The sequence below is a fragment of the Chelonoidis abingdonii genome, chromosome 7 (genome assembly GCF_003597395.2).
Source record: "Chelonoidis abingdonii isolate Lonesome George chromosome 7, CheloAbing_2.0, whole genome shotgun sequence".
Taxonomy (NCBI): domain Eukaryota; kingdom Metazoa; phylum Chordata; order Testudines; family Testudinidae; genus Chelonoidis; species Chelonoidis abingdonii.
In genome coordinates this window covers 18,322,478-18,338,458 of record NC_133775.1, presented here as the reverse complement: position 1 = coordinate 18,338,458, position 15,981 = coordinate 18,322,478, and the positions used below count along the sequence as shown (strand labels likewise).

The following is a 15,981-nucleotide window of genomic DNA, read 5'->3' as shown; positions in this document are numbered from 1 at the left end:
TGTAAGAGATGTTCAGATGAAAGGATCCCAAACGGGTCAGGTCACCTGGGAGTAAAAGCCTCATCAATGCCCACCCTGGAATGATAAATCTATTGGACAGAAAGAATCTGTTACAGAATTTACTAAACATAAGGAATGGTATTAACCAGATTTTTCTAACCATCTCAAGATTTTTGTGGATGTACAGGATTTTTATCACCATTTCCTTCCAAAAGAGGTGAAGAAAGAGAATTAGATCATTTTAGAACTGGCAAACTATTTCCTAATCCATAGTCTGACCCACTTTCTATATTCAGCTATCTGGTGAATTAAATAATTTGCTAGCTCAGGAATTGGTACTCACATTTGTAAATACTAGCATGCTCTAAAGCCAGTCAAGAATAACAAGTCAACTATACCTAAGGGATCTTTATTCAAGAAAGGCAAAAGGAATCCTACCACAGTAATTAATGCACCTTTCTGAAGTTGGCATCAGATATATAGCCAACTAGGATTCAGAATGTACAAAAAATATATTGTTGTTCACATGCATTCCAATTTTCTATTCTTACAAGAAATGCACCAGATACTAGATACAGGTACTTTAAATCAACACTTGCTTTCTTCAGTTTTATTGCTGCCTGGAAGTTTGAGATTTCAAGGGCCTAATTCTGCCTTCAGGTACACGCAGTTGGCCTCTACCCACTTAATGGCAGCTTTGCAAATGTATCAGAAGACAAAATCTGGTCCTTAGACTCTAAATGTAGTATAAACTAGTTTTCCTGATTGTCTAAAACCAACTACCCTCGACTATGCTGCTCTGGATGGTGACCTTCACTGCCATGCATTAGTTATTTGTCCTCTCCCAAACATAATCCTAACTCAACAAGGTTAGTGTTGCCTCAAAAAAGGCATAACAGGACAAGCAACAAGATAAATAACATAATGTAGCAACACAACACTAGTATAGTTAATGGTAGTGGAAATAACCTCCTTGTGTCTGGTCATTCATGCCACACGATTCTGGACTATCCTGAATCAGCATTAATAGCACAGTCTGTTTCAGAGAACAATAAACAACTACTTTTAATCTCTTGATCAAGTGTGTGATCTCTGAGCAACAGTGACAAAGCAAAGCAAAGTAAAGGGACTCCATCATTCTGAAAATTACATTCCTTAAAAACATCTATTTTTTCCAATGTACTTTATGCATCTGACAGCACTGGTTTATAATCAGGTTTATTGTTTCCCCTGAATAGTCAGTTAGGCCTTGATCCAACAAGTACACAAATAGTCCCAGTAAAATCAATGGTAGCACTCATATGATTCAAGTAAAGTACATGCTTTCCTAGATTTAGACCTTACTCAGTTGCTCCCTTGCTGAAAATCCTTTTGTAAGGATAAATTATGGAACAACAAAATCCTTATGAAAAAATTTAAGGATTTTTTTAAAACTCAGAACATTATTTAAAGGGTACTCTCTCAGAATTTGGATCATTCTGGATTAGTCCATTAAAAAAAAAATCTAATTAACAGTGCCTCTTTAACATGGATGAGTGCATGCAGCAAAGCAACATAAAAAATTAACACAACGGTGGCAACAGAAAAGTTATTACATTTTGTGTGTATGTTTAAATATATGAATTCTCAAAGACCTAAAGCTATCTATAAAACAGAGAGGTCTCAAATGTACATCTTTAGAAGGTGCTCAAGTCAACCCTCTTTACTAAAAAATTATGAAATTAGACAATCATGCTTGAAAATTTTCAGTTTAACTTCAGGTGATCACTCCAAGTAAATGAAACCAAAAAGTTACGCATCAGTTTAGTCACAACAAAATATTGAACACTTCTTGTGGCTTTAGTGTGAGGCTCTGAGCTATATTAAGAGAAATTAGGGGTTGATCACAGACTCGCCCTGTGTTTCTTCTGGTGGGCACGGATTGGAAGTGTGATACGTTTAACCAAAGGGGTTCCGAGCAAGCTTTGTACAAATTGACTGACAATTCCAACAGCCAATTTAGAAGAGCCATCAGGAGGTCTTGAAAAAACTTATGTTAGTTCTTTTTCAGGCAGCACGAGGTGGAGGGGAAGGGGAAGAAATGGATCCAATAAACAATACAGCTGTGATTTATCTCATAACAAATTCAGGCAAATATGGATGATGAGTGTAAAAATCTAACCCTTCATTCCAGACCACTTGTATAACCTTTCCTTCACTTCTACCAGTACAGTTTTAACTAAATGAACAATATACTTGTAGTAAGGCTTGAAGAGCAAGATTGACCAACTGTACTATGAGGTTGTAGTGCAGGAGTTCTCAAACTGGGGGTCGGGACCCCTCAGGGGGTCACAAGAGTATTACATGGACGGTCGTCACCTGTCAACCTCCACCCCAAACCCTGCTTTGCCTCCAGCATTTATAATGGTGTCAAATATATTAAAAAGTGTTCTTAATTTATAGAGGGGGATTGCACTCAGAGGCTTGCTATGTGAAAGGGGTCACCAGTACAAAAAAAAAGTTTGAGAGCCACTGCTGTAGTGCTACTGTGCAACTACTGTATTATCTAAGATGTAGGAAAGGAAAGCTGGCTGTTCTTTTATTCCTTCTAGCATATTTTAGTGGGGGACATTGTAAAATAGGATTAACAGAAATAGGGGCATTAGAATGGAATAGCTTTTTCAGCATTTTGATTATGGTGGCTGTGATGTTGCTCATTGCTAAATCCAGAGAAAATGGCAGCTCAAGAGTCTCAAGGGCTTGTCCACACTTGCAGTTTACAGCGCTGCAACTTTCTTGCTCAGGGGTGTGAAAAAACACCCCCCCGAGCGCAGCAAGTTTCAGCGCTGTAAAGCACCAGTGTAGACAATGCACCAGCACTGGGAGCTGCACCCCCAGCACTGGGAGCTGCACCCCTCATAGAGGTGGGTTTTTTTAAGAGCACTGGGAGAGCTCTCTCCTAGCACTGCACCGCAACCACACAAGGCACGTTAAAGCGTGCCTTAGGGAGGCACGGTGGCTATTATAATATGGCCATATACTACTTCCCATTTATGAAACTTTACAAACAAGTTTTTAACTCTTAACAAAAGCTTTGCAGTTCACCTTTATATATATATTTTTTGCAGACTGTGAATATACATTACCTGAATAAGAACCAAATGATACTGTCCAGCGTACAATAAGTCCTAGTAAGACAGTAATTGTCATTAAGCTCCATTTTTCCATAGCTGCACTTCAAACCAAGTCAAAGGTACCTGAAAACAAGAAAACAAAGTCTACTGTAGCTCTGCCTATGTTTCTGTTCCTTTATGCATTTGGAATCCCATCATAATTTAAGTGACACTGATGATAGTCTCACTGTGCCCCACACTATAAGTGTGATGTTGCAATATTGCTTCTTCCTGCATGCTGCGATTAGACAGTTTATTCCAAGCACTGACAAGTTTCTAAGCATAAAACCAAACACTACACAGAAATATCTTCTCCCATTTCTGAGCTACAAGCTGACTAGGCTTCTGGAAAAAGAAAAAGAAAGAGTGTAAGATTTCAAACTACTGAGAGGAATCCAGATCTCAAACCAACATTATGTTGTACGCACATACACATTATTAGACTCCATCTTCTTAGTATGTTGGGGACTGTATCTGTAATACATACAAGTGGCGCGTGGTTTCTTTACAGATGGTTACTGTTATTTGAAAAACTTCCTGTTACATTGTTTAAGTCTGAGGAGGGAAAATACTGAGGCTGCTCCATAAGCAGCTCAATAACTTACTACTGAAAACCTGCAAAATATTCAAGGATTTCTATACAATTCCTCAAATTCCTTGACCATTAATCAATTAGCAATAGCAAACACAGAACTGATAATGTGACATTTAACCACTTCTTCTACTTCATTATCTTTTGCTTACATGATGACATAGGCTAAGAATGGATGTTTGATTAATGTCACTGCGCCAGTACTCAATACAGACCTGATTCAGCAGAATCTTATGCCCAGAAGTAGAGCTTACTGAAATGAGTAGTCCTATTTATATTAGTAGGACTACCAACAGCAGCAAACTCTACACAAATGGGTACTAACTGTTTTCAGGATCAGGCTCCAGTCTCTCACAAAAATATTTTAAAAACAACTGAGACTTTCACTAAAATAAATAAACCCTAAACTACTTGTTAAAATAGGACAGCATTTTTAAAAAAATATACATATACAAAAATGTCAGGATTTCAGATACACCTAAAGCCTTAAAGTTACAAATAAACACATTTCAGAAGTCAAAAGGGTTTTTCATTTTTCTAAATTTAAGCAAGAGGCTGCATCCCTTGCCCTTAACTAGGTATTTATAACACAACCCATTCTACCAGAAGAAAACTAACCTGATATTCTACTAAGCAAAGAGGATTTGACTACAAAATGCTAAGTTTTAAGACCATCTACATATTTGGACAAATATTTAAGATCCCAACAGTTCAAGTATTTGTTTATTTAAAAACACTTCAACTTTAAATGTAAGCAATGTTCCCATTTGTTTGTTCCTTCTCTTCCTCCACAGAGTTAAAGGAGAGAAAAATTTTAACAGCTTCTGATGACTTATGTTGAGTACTCTGTTTAATTCCAAAGTTCTGAAATAAATTATAAAGTTTGCTAAATAAGAAATATTTAGTAAAGAGAACATGAAAGAAAAATTATTATATGTTTTGTTTTCTTTTACCCAATTATGAGAATGAGAATGCACGTCCTTCTGCAGTCTCCCTGAGAGCTAAGCTCCACACAGCACAGGAAAACCATGAGAATGAGCAGCCTCTGGCTTTAGTTTGGGTTCTTATATACACTCCAGAGCTATCCCATCAGGCCACAGAGTGAAAAGCATTGCCCCACCTAAGAGAAACTATTCCTTAATTTCCATGCCTTTCGTTTCAGTCTCGGATTCCTAACCTTTTTTATAGCAGACAAAACAAATAAATCTTTTATATCTTGGAAGCATAGGATTAAATTCAGTCCTGACATAAGTGGGTGCTACTCCTCTGAACCCAACCTACTTTTTGCCCCATGAGTCTGATACCAACCGGGGCCGAACTAGGCCCTCAGTCTCTAAAGTTTCATTAAAATATGAAGTCCATTTCTATAAACAGAGATTACAAATATTACCTGCAGAGGGGGAAAGTGTAACATAGTCACAGCAGCTGAGTTTTATTTTCTTCTTTTACACTGCTTTTAAATTCAAAAGGGAACCAGGGACCACACCTCCCACTTAAGGCACTCTACCCATTACAGACCTCTTCCACAGAAGATATGCAGGGAGAAACTTTCTACACCAAAATCTCTATATCCCAGCTAAAGCCCATCTTTATATTTCTCACCTTGACATTGATAACAATGAGCTTCTCCTTCCTAATGCGCCCTCGGTCCAGTCTATTCAAAACACCACTGCTAAAGTAATCTTCTCCTCCAACCATGCTGTACAACTGCTTCCATCATGAATCCCTTTTCTGGCTTCCTCTCTTTTATCCCATCAAATTTAAGATACTTGTAAAGTCCTAAATAACTCCATCCTAGCCTATATCTAGACTCTCATTTTCTCCTGCTCCTTTCATCTTCTGCTGCCACTCTTGCCTTCATGGTCCTTCGTACAGTTCCCTATTATTAGAACAATCTTCTTTTTCTTGTCTATCAAGTTCCCTCTCTATCAAGTTCCCTCTCTCTCCTCCTTAAAACCCAGTTCTTACAGAATTCCATATGACTTTATCTTCCTTGTTAATAATCGCTCCATATCTTCCTTTACCTAAACTGTTACCCTGTGTTTTGTCTGTGCTAGACTCTAAGCTCCTTGGAGCACAGAACACGTCATACTCTGATAAGGAAAGTGCTGCGCAGATATAGGAGGCAAAATAAATAGTAGTAATAACAATACAAAACACCTATGGTGGGAGCCACAAACAGGGCCGACCCACAACATTTTGGCATCTGAGGCGGGGAGCTCAAATGATGCCCCTATATCCCCTCGCTTGGGCCAAAACTTTGAAAGGTCTCAATTCTGCCTTCTTCCTGTTCTACTTCTCTCATGGTACTGCTGTTACCTACCCCAATAAAGGAGAACTAACAACTTTAAATGCCTTGTTCAAAAATTTTAACTTTCAAATGCCAGAAGAGCAAATGTAACTTTTCTCGGCCGCATAGTAAACACTGATTTCAGCGTAGCAGCCATGTTAGTCTGTATCTGCAAAAAGAACAGGAGTACTTGTGGCACCTTAGAGACTAATAAATTTATTTGTGCATAAGCTTCGTGGGCTACAGCCCACTTCACTGGACGCGTAGAATGGAACATATAGTGAGGAGATATATATACATACAGAAAATATGCAAAGGTGGGAGTTGCCCAACCAACTCTAAGAGGCGACAACAGTTCATCTTAATTAATTAGCCTCTTAGAGTTGGTTGGGCAACTCCCACCTTTTTATGTTCTCTGTATGTATATATATCTCCTCACTATATGTCCCATTCTATGCATCCGATGAAGTGGGCTGTAGCCCACGAAATCTTACGCTCAAATAAATTTGTTAGTCTCTAAGGTGCCACAAGTACTCCTGTTCTTTTTATAGTAAACACTGGCATTTTTATCTGTTGAATAATCAAAGTGGTGCTTTCCGTACCTTCTTGGTTGCAAAGATTTGAACTGCTTCCTGAAGGTCCACAGTCTGGGCCAGCTTCATGCGCTATTTGAGTGGTTGCAAGGTCCGACCAGCCTCTGTTGTGTCATTGTGGAGTTTAGATGTGTTTATTAACTTCAGCTGGGAGAAGCTGAGTTCTTCACTGGCACTGTTACAGGAATGTTAGAAGTATGCGCAGAGCAACAAAGCATTTGGAAGAGGGTGGTCATCTTATTGTGCACATACATTTCAGAACAGCCTTTGAGTTGATCCTGCTGAAATGTTTTGAAAGGGCTTTTAGTTCATCATCTAAATCACTTGCATCAATATCGCGCGTCATCATGTGTCAATACTGTCTCCAGTGCCTGCATTGCTAGTGTAGGTCTTCAGGTATAGTGAGGGTTTTGGAATATCATTCACACCCCAAATATACTGCTGTGGCCCTGAGCTGCATGAAATGTTTTTCAACGACTGTATTGCACAATGTAGCACTGATTAAGAATTTAAACTTTGATATTGTTGTTTTGGGTCTCTTATGGATTATGTGCTCATTATCAAATGTCTTTCTTATTCAGTGACTTTCTATTCCTGAATGGGTGGGAAAAAAGCTTCAGGGTGAAGTTCTCTGCCACTTCTGATGCACGCTTCAGAATGTTTTGAAATCCTAGTTGACTGGTAAGACTGTTTAGGTATGAATTTGCTTTGTCCAGTTGTTTCCATTGCTTCCAGATATACAAGGGTCAACACTGGAGTCTCTTGCTTACATTTATCTTCAAACAGTAGATCAGCCACAACACTAAGCATGCAGAATTGAAGTTACGTACATTTCTAATGGATTCCATTTTCCCCTCTGCACTGTTCTCACTTGAACAGTTCCTGTCATACACATTATCCTCCTAATGGCAGACTATGGCATCCTCTATCTTCCCAATTTGGTGTTTTGATAGGCCTTTAATCAACGTCCAAAAACTCGACTTTCCCATCGTTACAGCACTCAAGTGGTTTTCAGTGGCAGAGAGGATGCTCCCAGATGTTTGCTTCAAAATTTGCCAGTCGATGGTTGATGCCAGAGAAAAACCATAGCATGCTTTGAATTACATAAAAAAATTCAGCAGCTCACTAGAAGCGGATGCTGCATCACTGACCACCAAGTCAATAATTAGAACTGCATGAGACAAAAAAAACTGCGAGGGTTTAACTCTCAAATCTGTGTCTGCACTCCTCTGTTCTTTCCCCTCATGTTTGCCCATTTCGTAGCCCTGACCTCTCATGTTCAGCTATCGCATTCCCAGATCTTCCAGCTTTTTAAGAAGCACATTTATCATACCAGCTCCTGGTAGTATCATCAATGTCAATAAATTCTAGAAAATGCATCTCTGACATCACCCATGCAGAGACATTTTTCACTAAGTCTGTTGTTACAAACGCACCATTAAAGTAATTTTGTTCGTATATGGCTGATGGTCAGGGTGCAGTCAGAATTAACAGAGTAATTCTTGCTGACTTAGATAAGCCACAACCTTTCCTTTTGACTTTTGTTGCCAGTAACTGTATTGATCTCAATTTTGAATTGTTTTTCCAAGGTAGCTTATGTGTGTACAGTTTCCAAGTAATAGTGGTGCTCCTGTAGTACAGGGTCAACTCAGACATCAGCTCCACAATTTTAAGGAAGTTTCCATTGTTCGGCACATCAAGCTGATCTGGAGTGCACATGGTGCTAGGTTTTGGGTAGCAAGCATTCTCACAATGGCAATGAGCATTTTCAGAACATTTTGCCAGTAAAGAGACTCTGATGCAATCTTCTCTTGATGCTGATCATCTATGGTGCCTTTTAACCTTAGTCTCATCTCAAGCTCTTTCCACCTATGGAATGCTCTCTGGTGATTTGCAGCCTTCTCATGACATGCCAGATTTCTAGCCAGATTTTTCCAGTCCTTTGTTCCTGTAGAACTCTATGTAGCTGGAAGATTAGACTGGAAGAGTTTGCAACAAAAACAGTATGCAGTATTCTGGGTTTTTGAGTGCATAAGCCATGGCCTCTCCACTTTGTCACCATTGGTGATTTCGTGCCAGTAACGTGTTGGATGGAAACAGCTATTTTCATTGTCTTTGGGGAATATTAAGTTTTTCACTTGCTGTGGCCCATGCACTACAAGGAAGCCCCTCAGGCTACTGCTCAAGTGGGTCTATAGTCCTGGAACATCTAGACTTAAGGAACTAAACTCAGCAGCAGCAGCTATTTCTTGCGCCTCCACCACACTCTTCTCTGATCTACACTTTTCTTCAGGAATGTGCATGGTTACATCTATCTGAGATTCAGATATGGATGCTGCAGTAGCTACCAGGTCACCTGCACTCTGACTAATTGGAAGATCAGGCATCTCCTCACCACTCACGTCCTCACCGGGGCTGGAGCACTCACCGTGAACATTTGTGTCTAGGTATCTCAGGAGAGCTCCTTCCTGCTTCAATAGAAAAGCTTCCTTTGCTTTCTTTCTTTTCTGAATGCTGCCCCAGAGGGGTGTTTTCTTCTTTCACTCATGACTGCTGTTCTGTGCGAGCTATAGTGGCTCTCAACACTGAGTCAAAGGGGACAAATAAACAGGCTGGTAGCAGGGCCTGAGTGAGGGAAGATATCAGCGTCTTAAGGGCCTAACTGGCTCCTACTACTCCAGTTGACTGCCTGTTTTTCTCAAGTGGGTTCAGGGAAACAGCAGGAAACAGGAAGCTCCCTGAGAAGCTGGTGTTAATCAGTCCAGGCTCCTGGGGGTGCTAGAGAGGTACATAAGAGGCTCCACCTCCTCTCTCTCCCTGCAGCTCCTGCTGCTTTCTGTTATTCCCTCTCATCTTTTCTCCTGCCTGCCTGTTAACGTCTCTTGTGCCCTCCTTCCTCTAGCACAGCACTCCACCATCTCTGTGCATCTAGAGCAGAGAGAATACATATGCACCAGCAGCAGACACAATTTTCTACACTCTGGGTCCTAGTGGTACACATACACACACACACGGTCTGGCACCTGATGCGGCTGCCTCAGTTCACCTCATGGTAAGGCCAGCTCTGGCCACAAATATACTCAGGCACCTAAGTCACGTTTTTAGGCACCACTGCAATCCACAAAACTCCCACTCAGCTTCTGTCTAACCCTGTAGGTAGCTAAACTCACCCGGCACCTAAATTTTTGCAGTAAAAGTTCCCCAGGCAACTACATTCCTGCCTCTGAACATATGCACCACTGATTCGCTCTAGGTGCCTGGACACCAATCTCCCAAATAAGCGACCCACATATCAGAGGGAAGATAGATGTTCCTCTGCCTAAACTGTGTGTCGGGCCCAATCCAGTAGGTGTGCTAAGATGCGGTCTAACTTCACAAAATGACTGGAGGGAGGGGAGAAAGAAGGACCTCACTTATTACCTTAACCACTGACCTAAAGATTCTCACCTGGAATGTGGGAGACTCCTGGTTAAAGTCTGCCCTCTGCCTGATGAGAAGATAGGATTTGAATAGGAATCTGCTACCTCACCGGGTGCAAGTGCATAATGCTGTTGTGACTCAGGGTACATCTACACTACAGGATTATTCCGATTTTACATAAACCAGTTTTGTAAAACAGATTGTATAAAGTCGAGTGCACGCGGCCACACAAAGCACAATAATACGGTGCGTCCATGTACCAAGGCTAGCGTCGATTTCTGGAGCATTGCACTGTGGGTAGCTATCCCATAGTTACCGCAGTCGCCCCCTCCATTGGAATTCTGGGTGAAGATCCTAATGCCATATGTAGCAAAAGTGAGTGTCACGGGTAGGTGTCTTGTGGTGAAATATCTCCACTCATTCATTCTTTTCTCCTGCGTGAAAGCAACGCAGTACAATCATTTCGTGTCGCCTGGTTTTGCCTGGTTTTCACTGTGCGTCATAGCATGGCAACAGTGAGTCCATTTTGCCTTTTTGATCCTCCCCCGTCACCGTCACTGGATATGTGTTACTGAGACTGCCGCTGACAGAGGCATGTCTGCAGTAGCTACACAGCAGCAGTTCATTTGCCTTTGCAAGCCGTCGCAGAGGCGGTTACAGTCATTCTGGTACCATTCTTGCTTTGTTATGGGTGCTCTGGCTGACCTTCGATGAGGTGGGCCGGAGTTTGGCGCAAAAATTTAGATGGGGAATGACACCGGGTCATATGTTTCTCTTTATGGTTGTGATCTAAAATACGCCGTCAGTCTGCTGGGCCACATATGTGCTTTGTGTATCTAGAAAGAACAGTGTATCAAGAGAGCAACTCTTAGAGTAGCACAAGTTCGCTCTCCGTGTCGAGTCCTCACACGAATGAGAGCTGTCATGCCATTTCCTAGGGGCTTATCCCTGCCAACAACTGTCGCCACTTGCTTGCCTCCTGCCCCCAACCCTTCTGTGTCTTGGCTTACGTTGGCAGTGTCTCCCCTCATATATTGTTCTGACCGTATAAAAACATGCCGAATAAGAAACATGATTTTTAGTGAGATAAAAATGAGGGGGAGGCAGCTCAGCTGCTGTATGATAGTGCCAGCAGGACAGATCTTTTCTTTAGAATAAAGGGGGGGGTTCTTATCGGGTTCAGCCCCCAGCTTGCTATGTGAGGACGGTTACACGCCGCTTCGCATTACCATCTGCGGGATCAACTGGGTAGTGTTCCTATTTACCCAGGTGCTCTCCTGGCCATACTCCTCACCTTTGAGGCCAACCAGAGCACTCACGGGCTGATGTACAGGGTACCGGGTCCTGACTGCATCTTGAATACGTCTCGGTCCACCGGCTGTCGAGAGGGAGGGGAGCAGGATGTCTGTTCATTGCCCCCTAGACTCATGTCTCTTAACCAGATCAGCATGCGATTATGTTAGATATACTTTAAGAGGTACAATGTGGAAAAAAGTTCAGGAGCATTTTTTCCCTTTTTTATTTCGATGGGGGTCAGGCGGAGTAAGTATTGTACGATATTACCTCAACCACCTGTCGGACATATGCTGTTTGACCGTACAGGCATTGTGAACAGCTAGCAAATGAATGCTTTTCGGAGACGCGGGGACTCTCGGGATAGCTGGCTGTCCTCAGTACCCCGTCCCTCCTCCAGTGCGCATCAGCATTTGTTCTTCTTGTCGCTTCTCGGTCTACCCTATGTAACAACACTCAGTGCGCGGAATTGCTTGTCTATCATAGCCTGGAGATCCTTTTATAACAATGCTTTGGCATCTCGTTCTATCTTAACGGAGCTTCTGACTCAGAAAGATTGGTCTCCCCATACAGCGAATCTCAGATCCACTATCTCCAGTCGATCCTGCTGGAGCTCTTTTTGGATTTGGATTGCATCGCCCCCTCGCTGTTACTCCACACTGAGGGCCAATATCAGCGAAAGTGCAGCAATTCTAAGAGTAAAGTTCTGCGGGTGCTTTGCCTGTTTCCTGTCGTGTACTGAGTTCAGATTGCTTTCCAGCGAGGTCACTCCAGTGTGTGCAGTGGGGATACCGCCCGTGCGAGGCAATACGCATCGATTTGCGGTCCCACACCTAACCCTTAATCGATATATGGATAACAAATGTATATCAACCCCCCGCTTTTCCCAAAGCTGTTCTTTCTAACCTTCCTTTTTTTCTTTCGTTTTCGGGGGGGTAGGGTGGGGTAATAGCTTTACAACTAGGACCGGGTTTTGTTTAAGAGTCCTTTTATATGCCGAATATAAGAGGGCCTTGTTGTGTGGACGGGTGCAGCGTTAAATCGGTTTAACGCTGCTAAAAATCAGTATAAACGCGTAGTGTAGACCAGGCCTCAGAAAAAAAATCCTTTCTGATTACTGGTTCAGGATGAGTGCTTAAGAAAAGGTACTAGTCCTGAAAGTACTTGCACTGTTCCATCACAGTGTTTCTCTGTTTTGTCAAGCCATGAAACTTTAGACCTCAGCTTGTTGTCATTTATATTTTTGTTGTTACTGAATGTTAAGTAAAACTTTAACTTCATTAGACTGTTGAAGCTCCGGTGAAATGTAGAAAAGGAAATATTTAAAATGTCAGCAGCAGCTCCAAAGTTTCTAAACCCTTGACCAGAGAGGAAATTGCAGCTGAGGTGCAATAAGTAGCATTTTTTAACATTTTGTGAAATCATTCAATCACATTCAACACCACCAAAAAAACTGAACATACATTATAAAATAGGTGACACCTAAGTTATCAAATCTAGTCATTCTGATTATCATTTTCCTTATCCTGAAACTCATTTCAATACCAGCATGATTTTATAGACCCATGTTTTATACTCTCTGCAGTCAGGCTATGATTACAATGTCTCATGGTATGGTGTTAGTTCTAGATCTCAGTTCTTGACATAGCAGCCACTAAAATCACATTACAATGAAGCGGAGGGGTCAAAAGGCAAAATGGAATCGCAATGATGTTTTTTCAGTGCTGATCTCTCACAAACCACCATAATTGAAAAAATTAAGCAACATTGCCAAATCAGAGTTGTATTTTGCTAGTTATTAATTATTAATTTATCTCTGTGCTATCTTATGAAAGACTGTTCATTTATAAATGGACCAGGCAAAAACACAGGACAAGACAGCAAACATCTGGGACCTATCCCAAGAAAACCTATTGGCTCAGACACTTGTAAACAGAAATGGATGAGTTTTGTTCAACTCCAGTTATAATTTTGTATGAGGCATTTCCAGTCTTTTCTCATTGTGACACCTTAAATGAAGGTATGATGAGAAAGGAGAGGAAGAAGCCGCTGATGTCCTTGAACAAAGATGGCAGTTTCAGACAAATATTTTTTAATAAAGAAGGCAAAGGAAGAAAAAGCCTCAGAGAAGATCCCTAGACTAATGGCCTCTAACTAGTGTGCCCCCATATGTTTGTGTGTGATGCCATTAGGCATGTAATGAGTACTGTGATGAAATCCAAGTGCTGCTCAGCATGGTAAGAGGAAAAGGCTACCAATATGTATTTGTCAATCAGTTGATTTTGCCAATGATGAATCGATGTCCTACCTACTCCGTATGCGGAGGACCCCGTCTCTGCCACAAACACCAGGACAGACCCACATAGGGTGACCACTTGTCCCGATTTTATCAGTCCCGACTTGGGTTTTTTCCCTTATATAGGCTCCTATGACTCCCCCTACCCCGTCCCGATTTTTCACACTTTCTGTCTGGTCACCCTAGACCCACACCCACTCCTCAGCACCGTTAGGCTCAAAGAGGAGTCCCCTAACAGCAACTCGCCCTCCCCATGACTGTGGGGGGGGAGGGGGGAGGCCACACACTCCCCCTGTCAAGGGAAGACGGGAAAAGTAGAGAGGCCAGGGCGACAGGCCCCTTTCCCCTTCAGGGCTCTACCTGGGGGGGCGTGTGGCCCAGCTGACAGGATCATGCCCCTCCAGCCAGCCCTTCGTCCCCGTGACCCTGCGGAGGGCCCCCTCTTCCCCTACTCGTCTCACAGCAGCGGGCCCCACGCGCGCCCCCTTCACGTATGGCAGCTAGGACACCCTCCAAACCCCCCGTTAACCTCCCGCCGCGGCTCCGGAGGTCCCGCCCCCTGGTGACACCCGCGGAGCATGGACCGACCCACACGCCCCGACTTGGAGCCCATGAAGCGCCCCGCGCGGATTTCCCGCCTCAAGTAGGCACCAGGAAGCGCTGCTTCCCGCTCCCTCAGCACCGGAGCACGCTCCCGCCTCCCGCCTCCCCCCTTCCCTCCTGTGCGAGCCCGCGGATTCCACTGGACAGACGGACTCACTGTGACGCGCACGTCCCCCGCCGATTCCGCGCTCGAGTAGAGCTGTTTCCGGGTCTGGCCGACGGGCACGCGCTGGCAGCGTCACGGGGCGCGCGCGCGTAGTAATCCGGTGAACGCGGGCGCGAGTACGTAGGGCTGAGGGAAGGGACAGGGGCTTGGGAGAGTGAATGGAGACAAGCGACGGGGGCAGTGGGAGCGGGGCGGGATGGGGGCCAGAGCAATGGGCACATGACTGCCAGGCAGAGCCCCCACTAACCCTAAACACTACTAAGCCCACTGCGTCAGGCACTACAGGTGGATCTCCTGTGGCCTCCTCTTAACCAGGTGAGGAGGCTCCACCCAGGTGCAACCCATTAGATGACCTAGGCGGTCACCTAGGGCACTAGTATTTGGGGGGGGCAGCATTTCGGGTCCTTCGGCAACGACTGCGGTGGCCAGATCTTCAGCCACCCCGCTCGTTGTCAGCAGTTAGGTGGAGGGAGGGTCAGGTGCAGCAAGTGGCAGGCAGGTGAACCACTCCCAGCCCCAACTCACCTCTGGTCCGCCTCCTCGAGCACACCCTGGCTGCTCCGCTTCTCCTGCCTCCCAGGCTTGTAGCGCCAACTCTAGGCCAGGGGCACCTGCTGTGGGGGGCACCTCCGGCCGGAGAGAGGGTGGGGGGCAAGGTGGAAGTTTTGCCTAGGGCGTGAAACATCCTTGCACGAGCCCTGGCTCCACTAGGGCTTTAACTTACCAGTTTATCATGTGTTCCTTTTCTGCACTAGTCAATTGCATCCTACTAGCTAACCAGCGCTAACAACACACCTCTTGCCCTAGTCTAGACATGGCTTGTTACCTCCGCCACCTCAAGGCAAAACATCCTGGCCTGAACGTACACAGATTGTAAATGTCAGAAGGTACCAAAATTAACACTCAGAATAACATTAATGCTGCCTCAGTCACTACACACAAACCTTGTTTACTGCCAAAAATAGGACCTGTAATTCACCAAACATTCAGCTCTTCTAGTGGCAGCACTAGTGCAGCTATGGCTTCAGGCAGCTGCCAGCTATTTATGCACCTTGTTGTTTTATCATACTCAGATTAGATCTTTATGACAGTACTTAAAAAAACAATGGCCATCTAAAACCCAGCCTGCTGTAGTGCTGCTCCTGTTGCTGCAACTGGTGGAGATGAAATGTTACAATGGTGGGAAATTATTGGCAAAAAGCCTGATAGAGTAGACACAACTAGGGACTGGAGTGCAGCTCATTGAAGGTATTTAGGCTTCCAACGCCCATAGATCTGGCCCTGGCTTCCTTACTGGGAGCAGTCTGGAGTCCTGTTCTTTCCCAAAGGAAGAGAGCAGCTTGAGGGCCTGCTGTGCATCAGGGAGAAAGTATCTAGGGCAGTGGTTCTCAAACTCTTGTATTGGTGACCCCTTTCACATAGCAAGCCTCTGAGTGTGACCCCCCCCTTTATAAATTAAAAACACTTTTTAATATATTTGACACCATTATAAATGCTGGATGCAAAGCAGGGTTTGGGGTTGAGACTGACAACTCGCGACCCCTCATGTAATAACCTCACAACCCCCTCAGGGGTC

At 43.7% G+C, this 15,981-nt stretch overlaps 1 protein-coding gene across 1 annotated transcript in view; it reads right to left on the bottom strand.

The window, feature by feature from the left end:
* The window catches only part of ALG6 (ALG6 alpha-1,3-glucosyltransferase), a 43,677-nt gene extending 29,205 nt beyond the window's left edge, over positions 1-14,472 (bottom strand). The window contains exons 1-2 of the mRNA XM_032795479.2: positions 14,397-14,472; positions 3,126-3,236 (exon numbers count right to left, since the gene is read on the bottom strand). Coding sequence (XP_032651370.1) covers positions 3,126-3,207 — 82 coding nt within the window. The 5' untranslated portion in view covers positions 3,208-3,236; positions 14,397-14,472. The remainder of the gene's footprint in view (positions 1-3,125; positions 3,237-14,396) is intronic.
* Between the last annotated feature and the right edge of the window lie 1,509 nt (positions 14,473-15,981).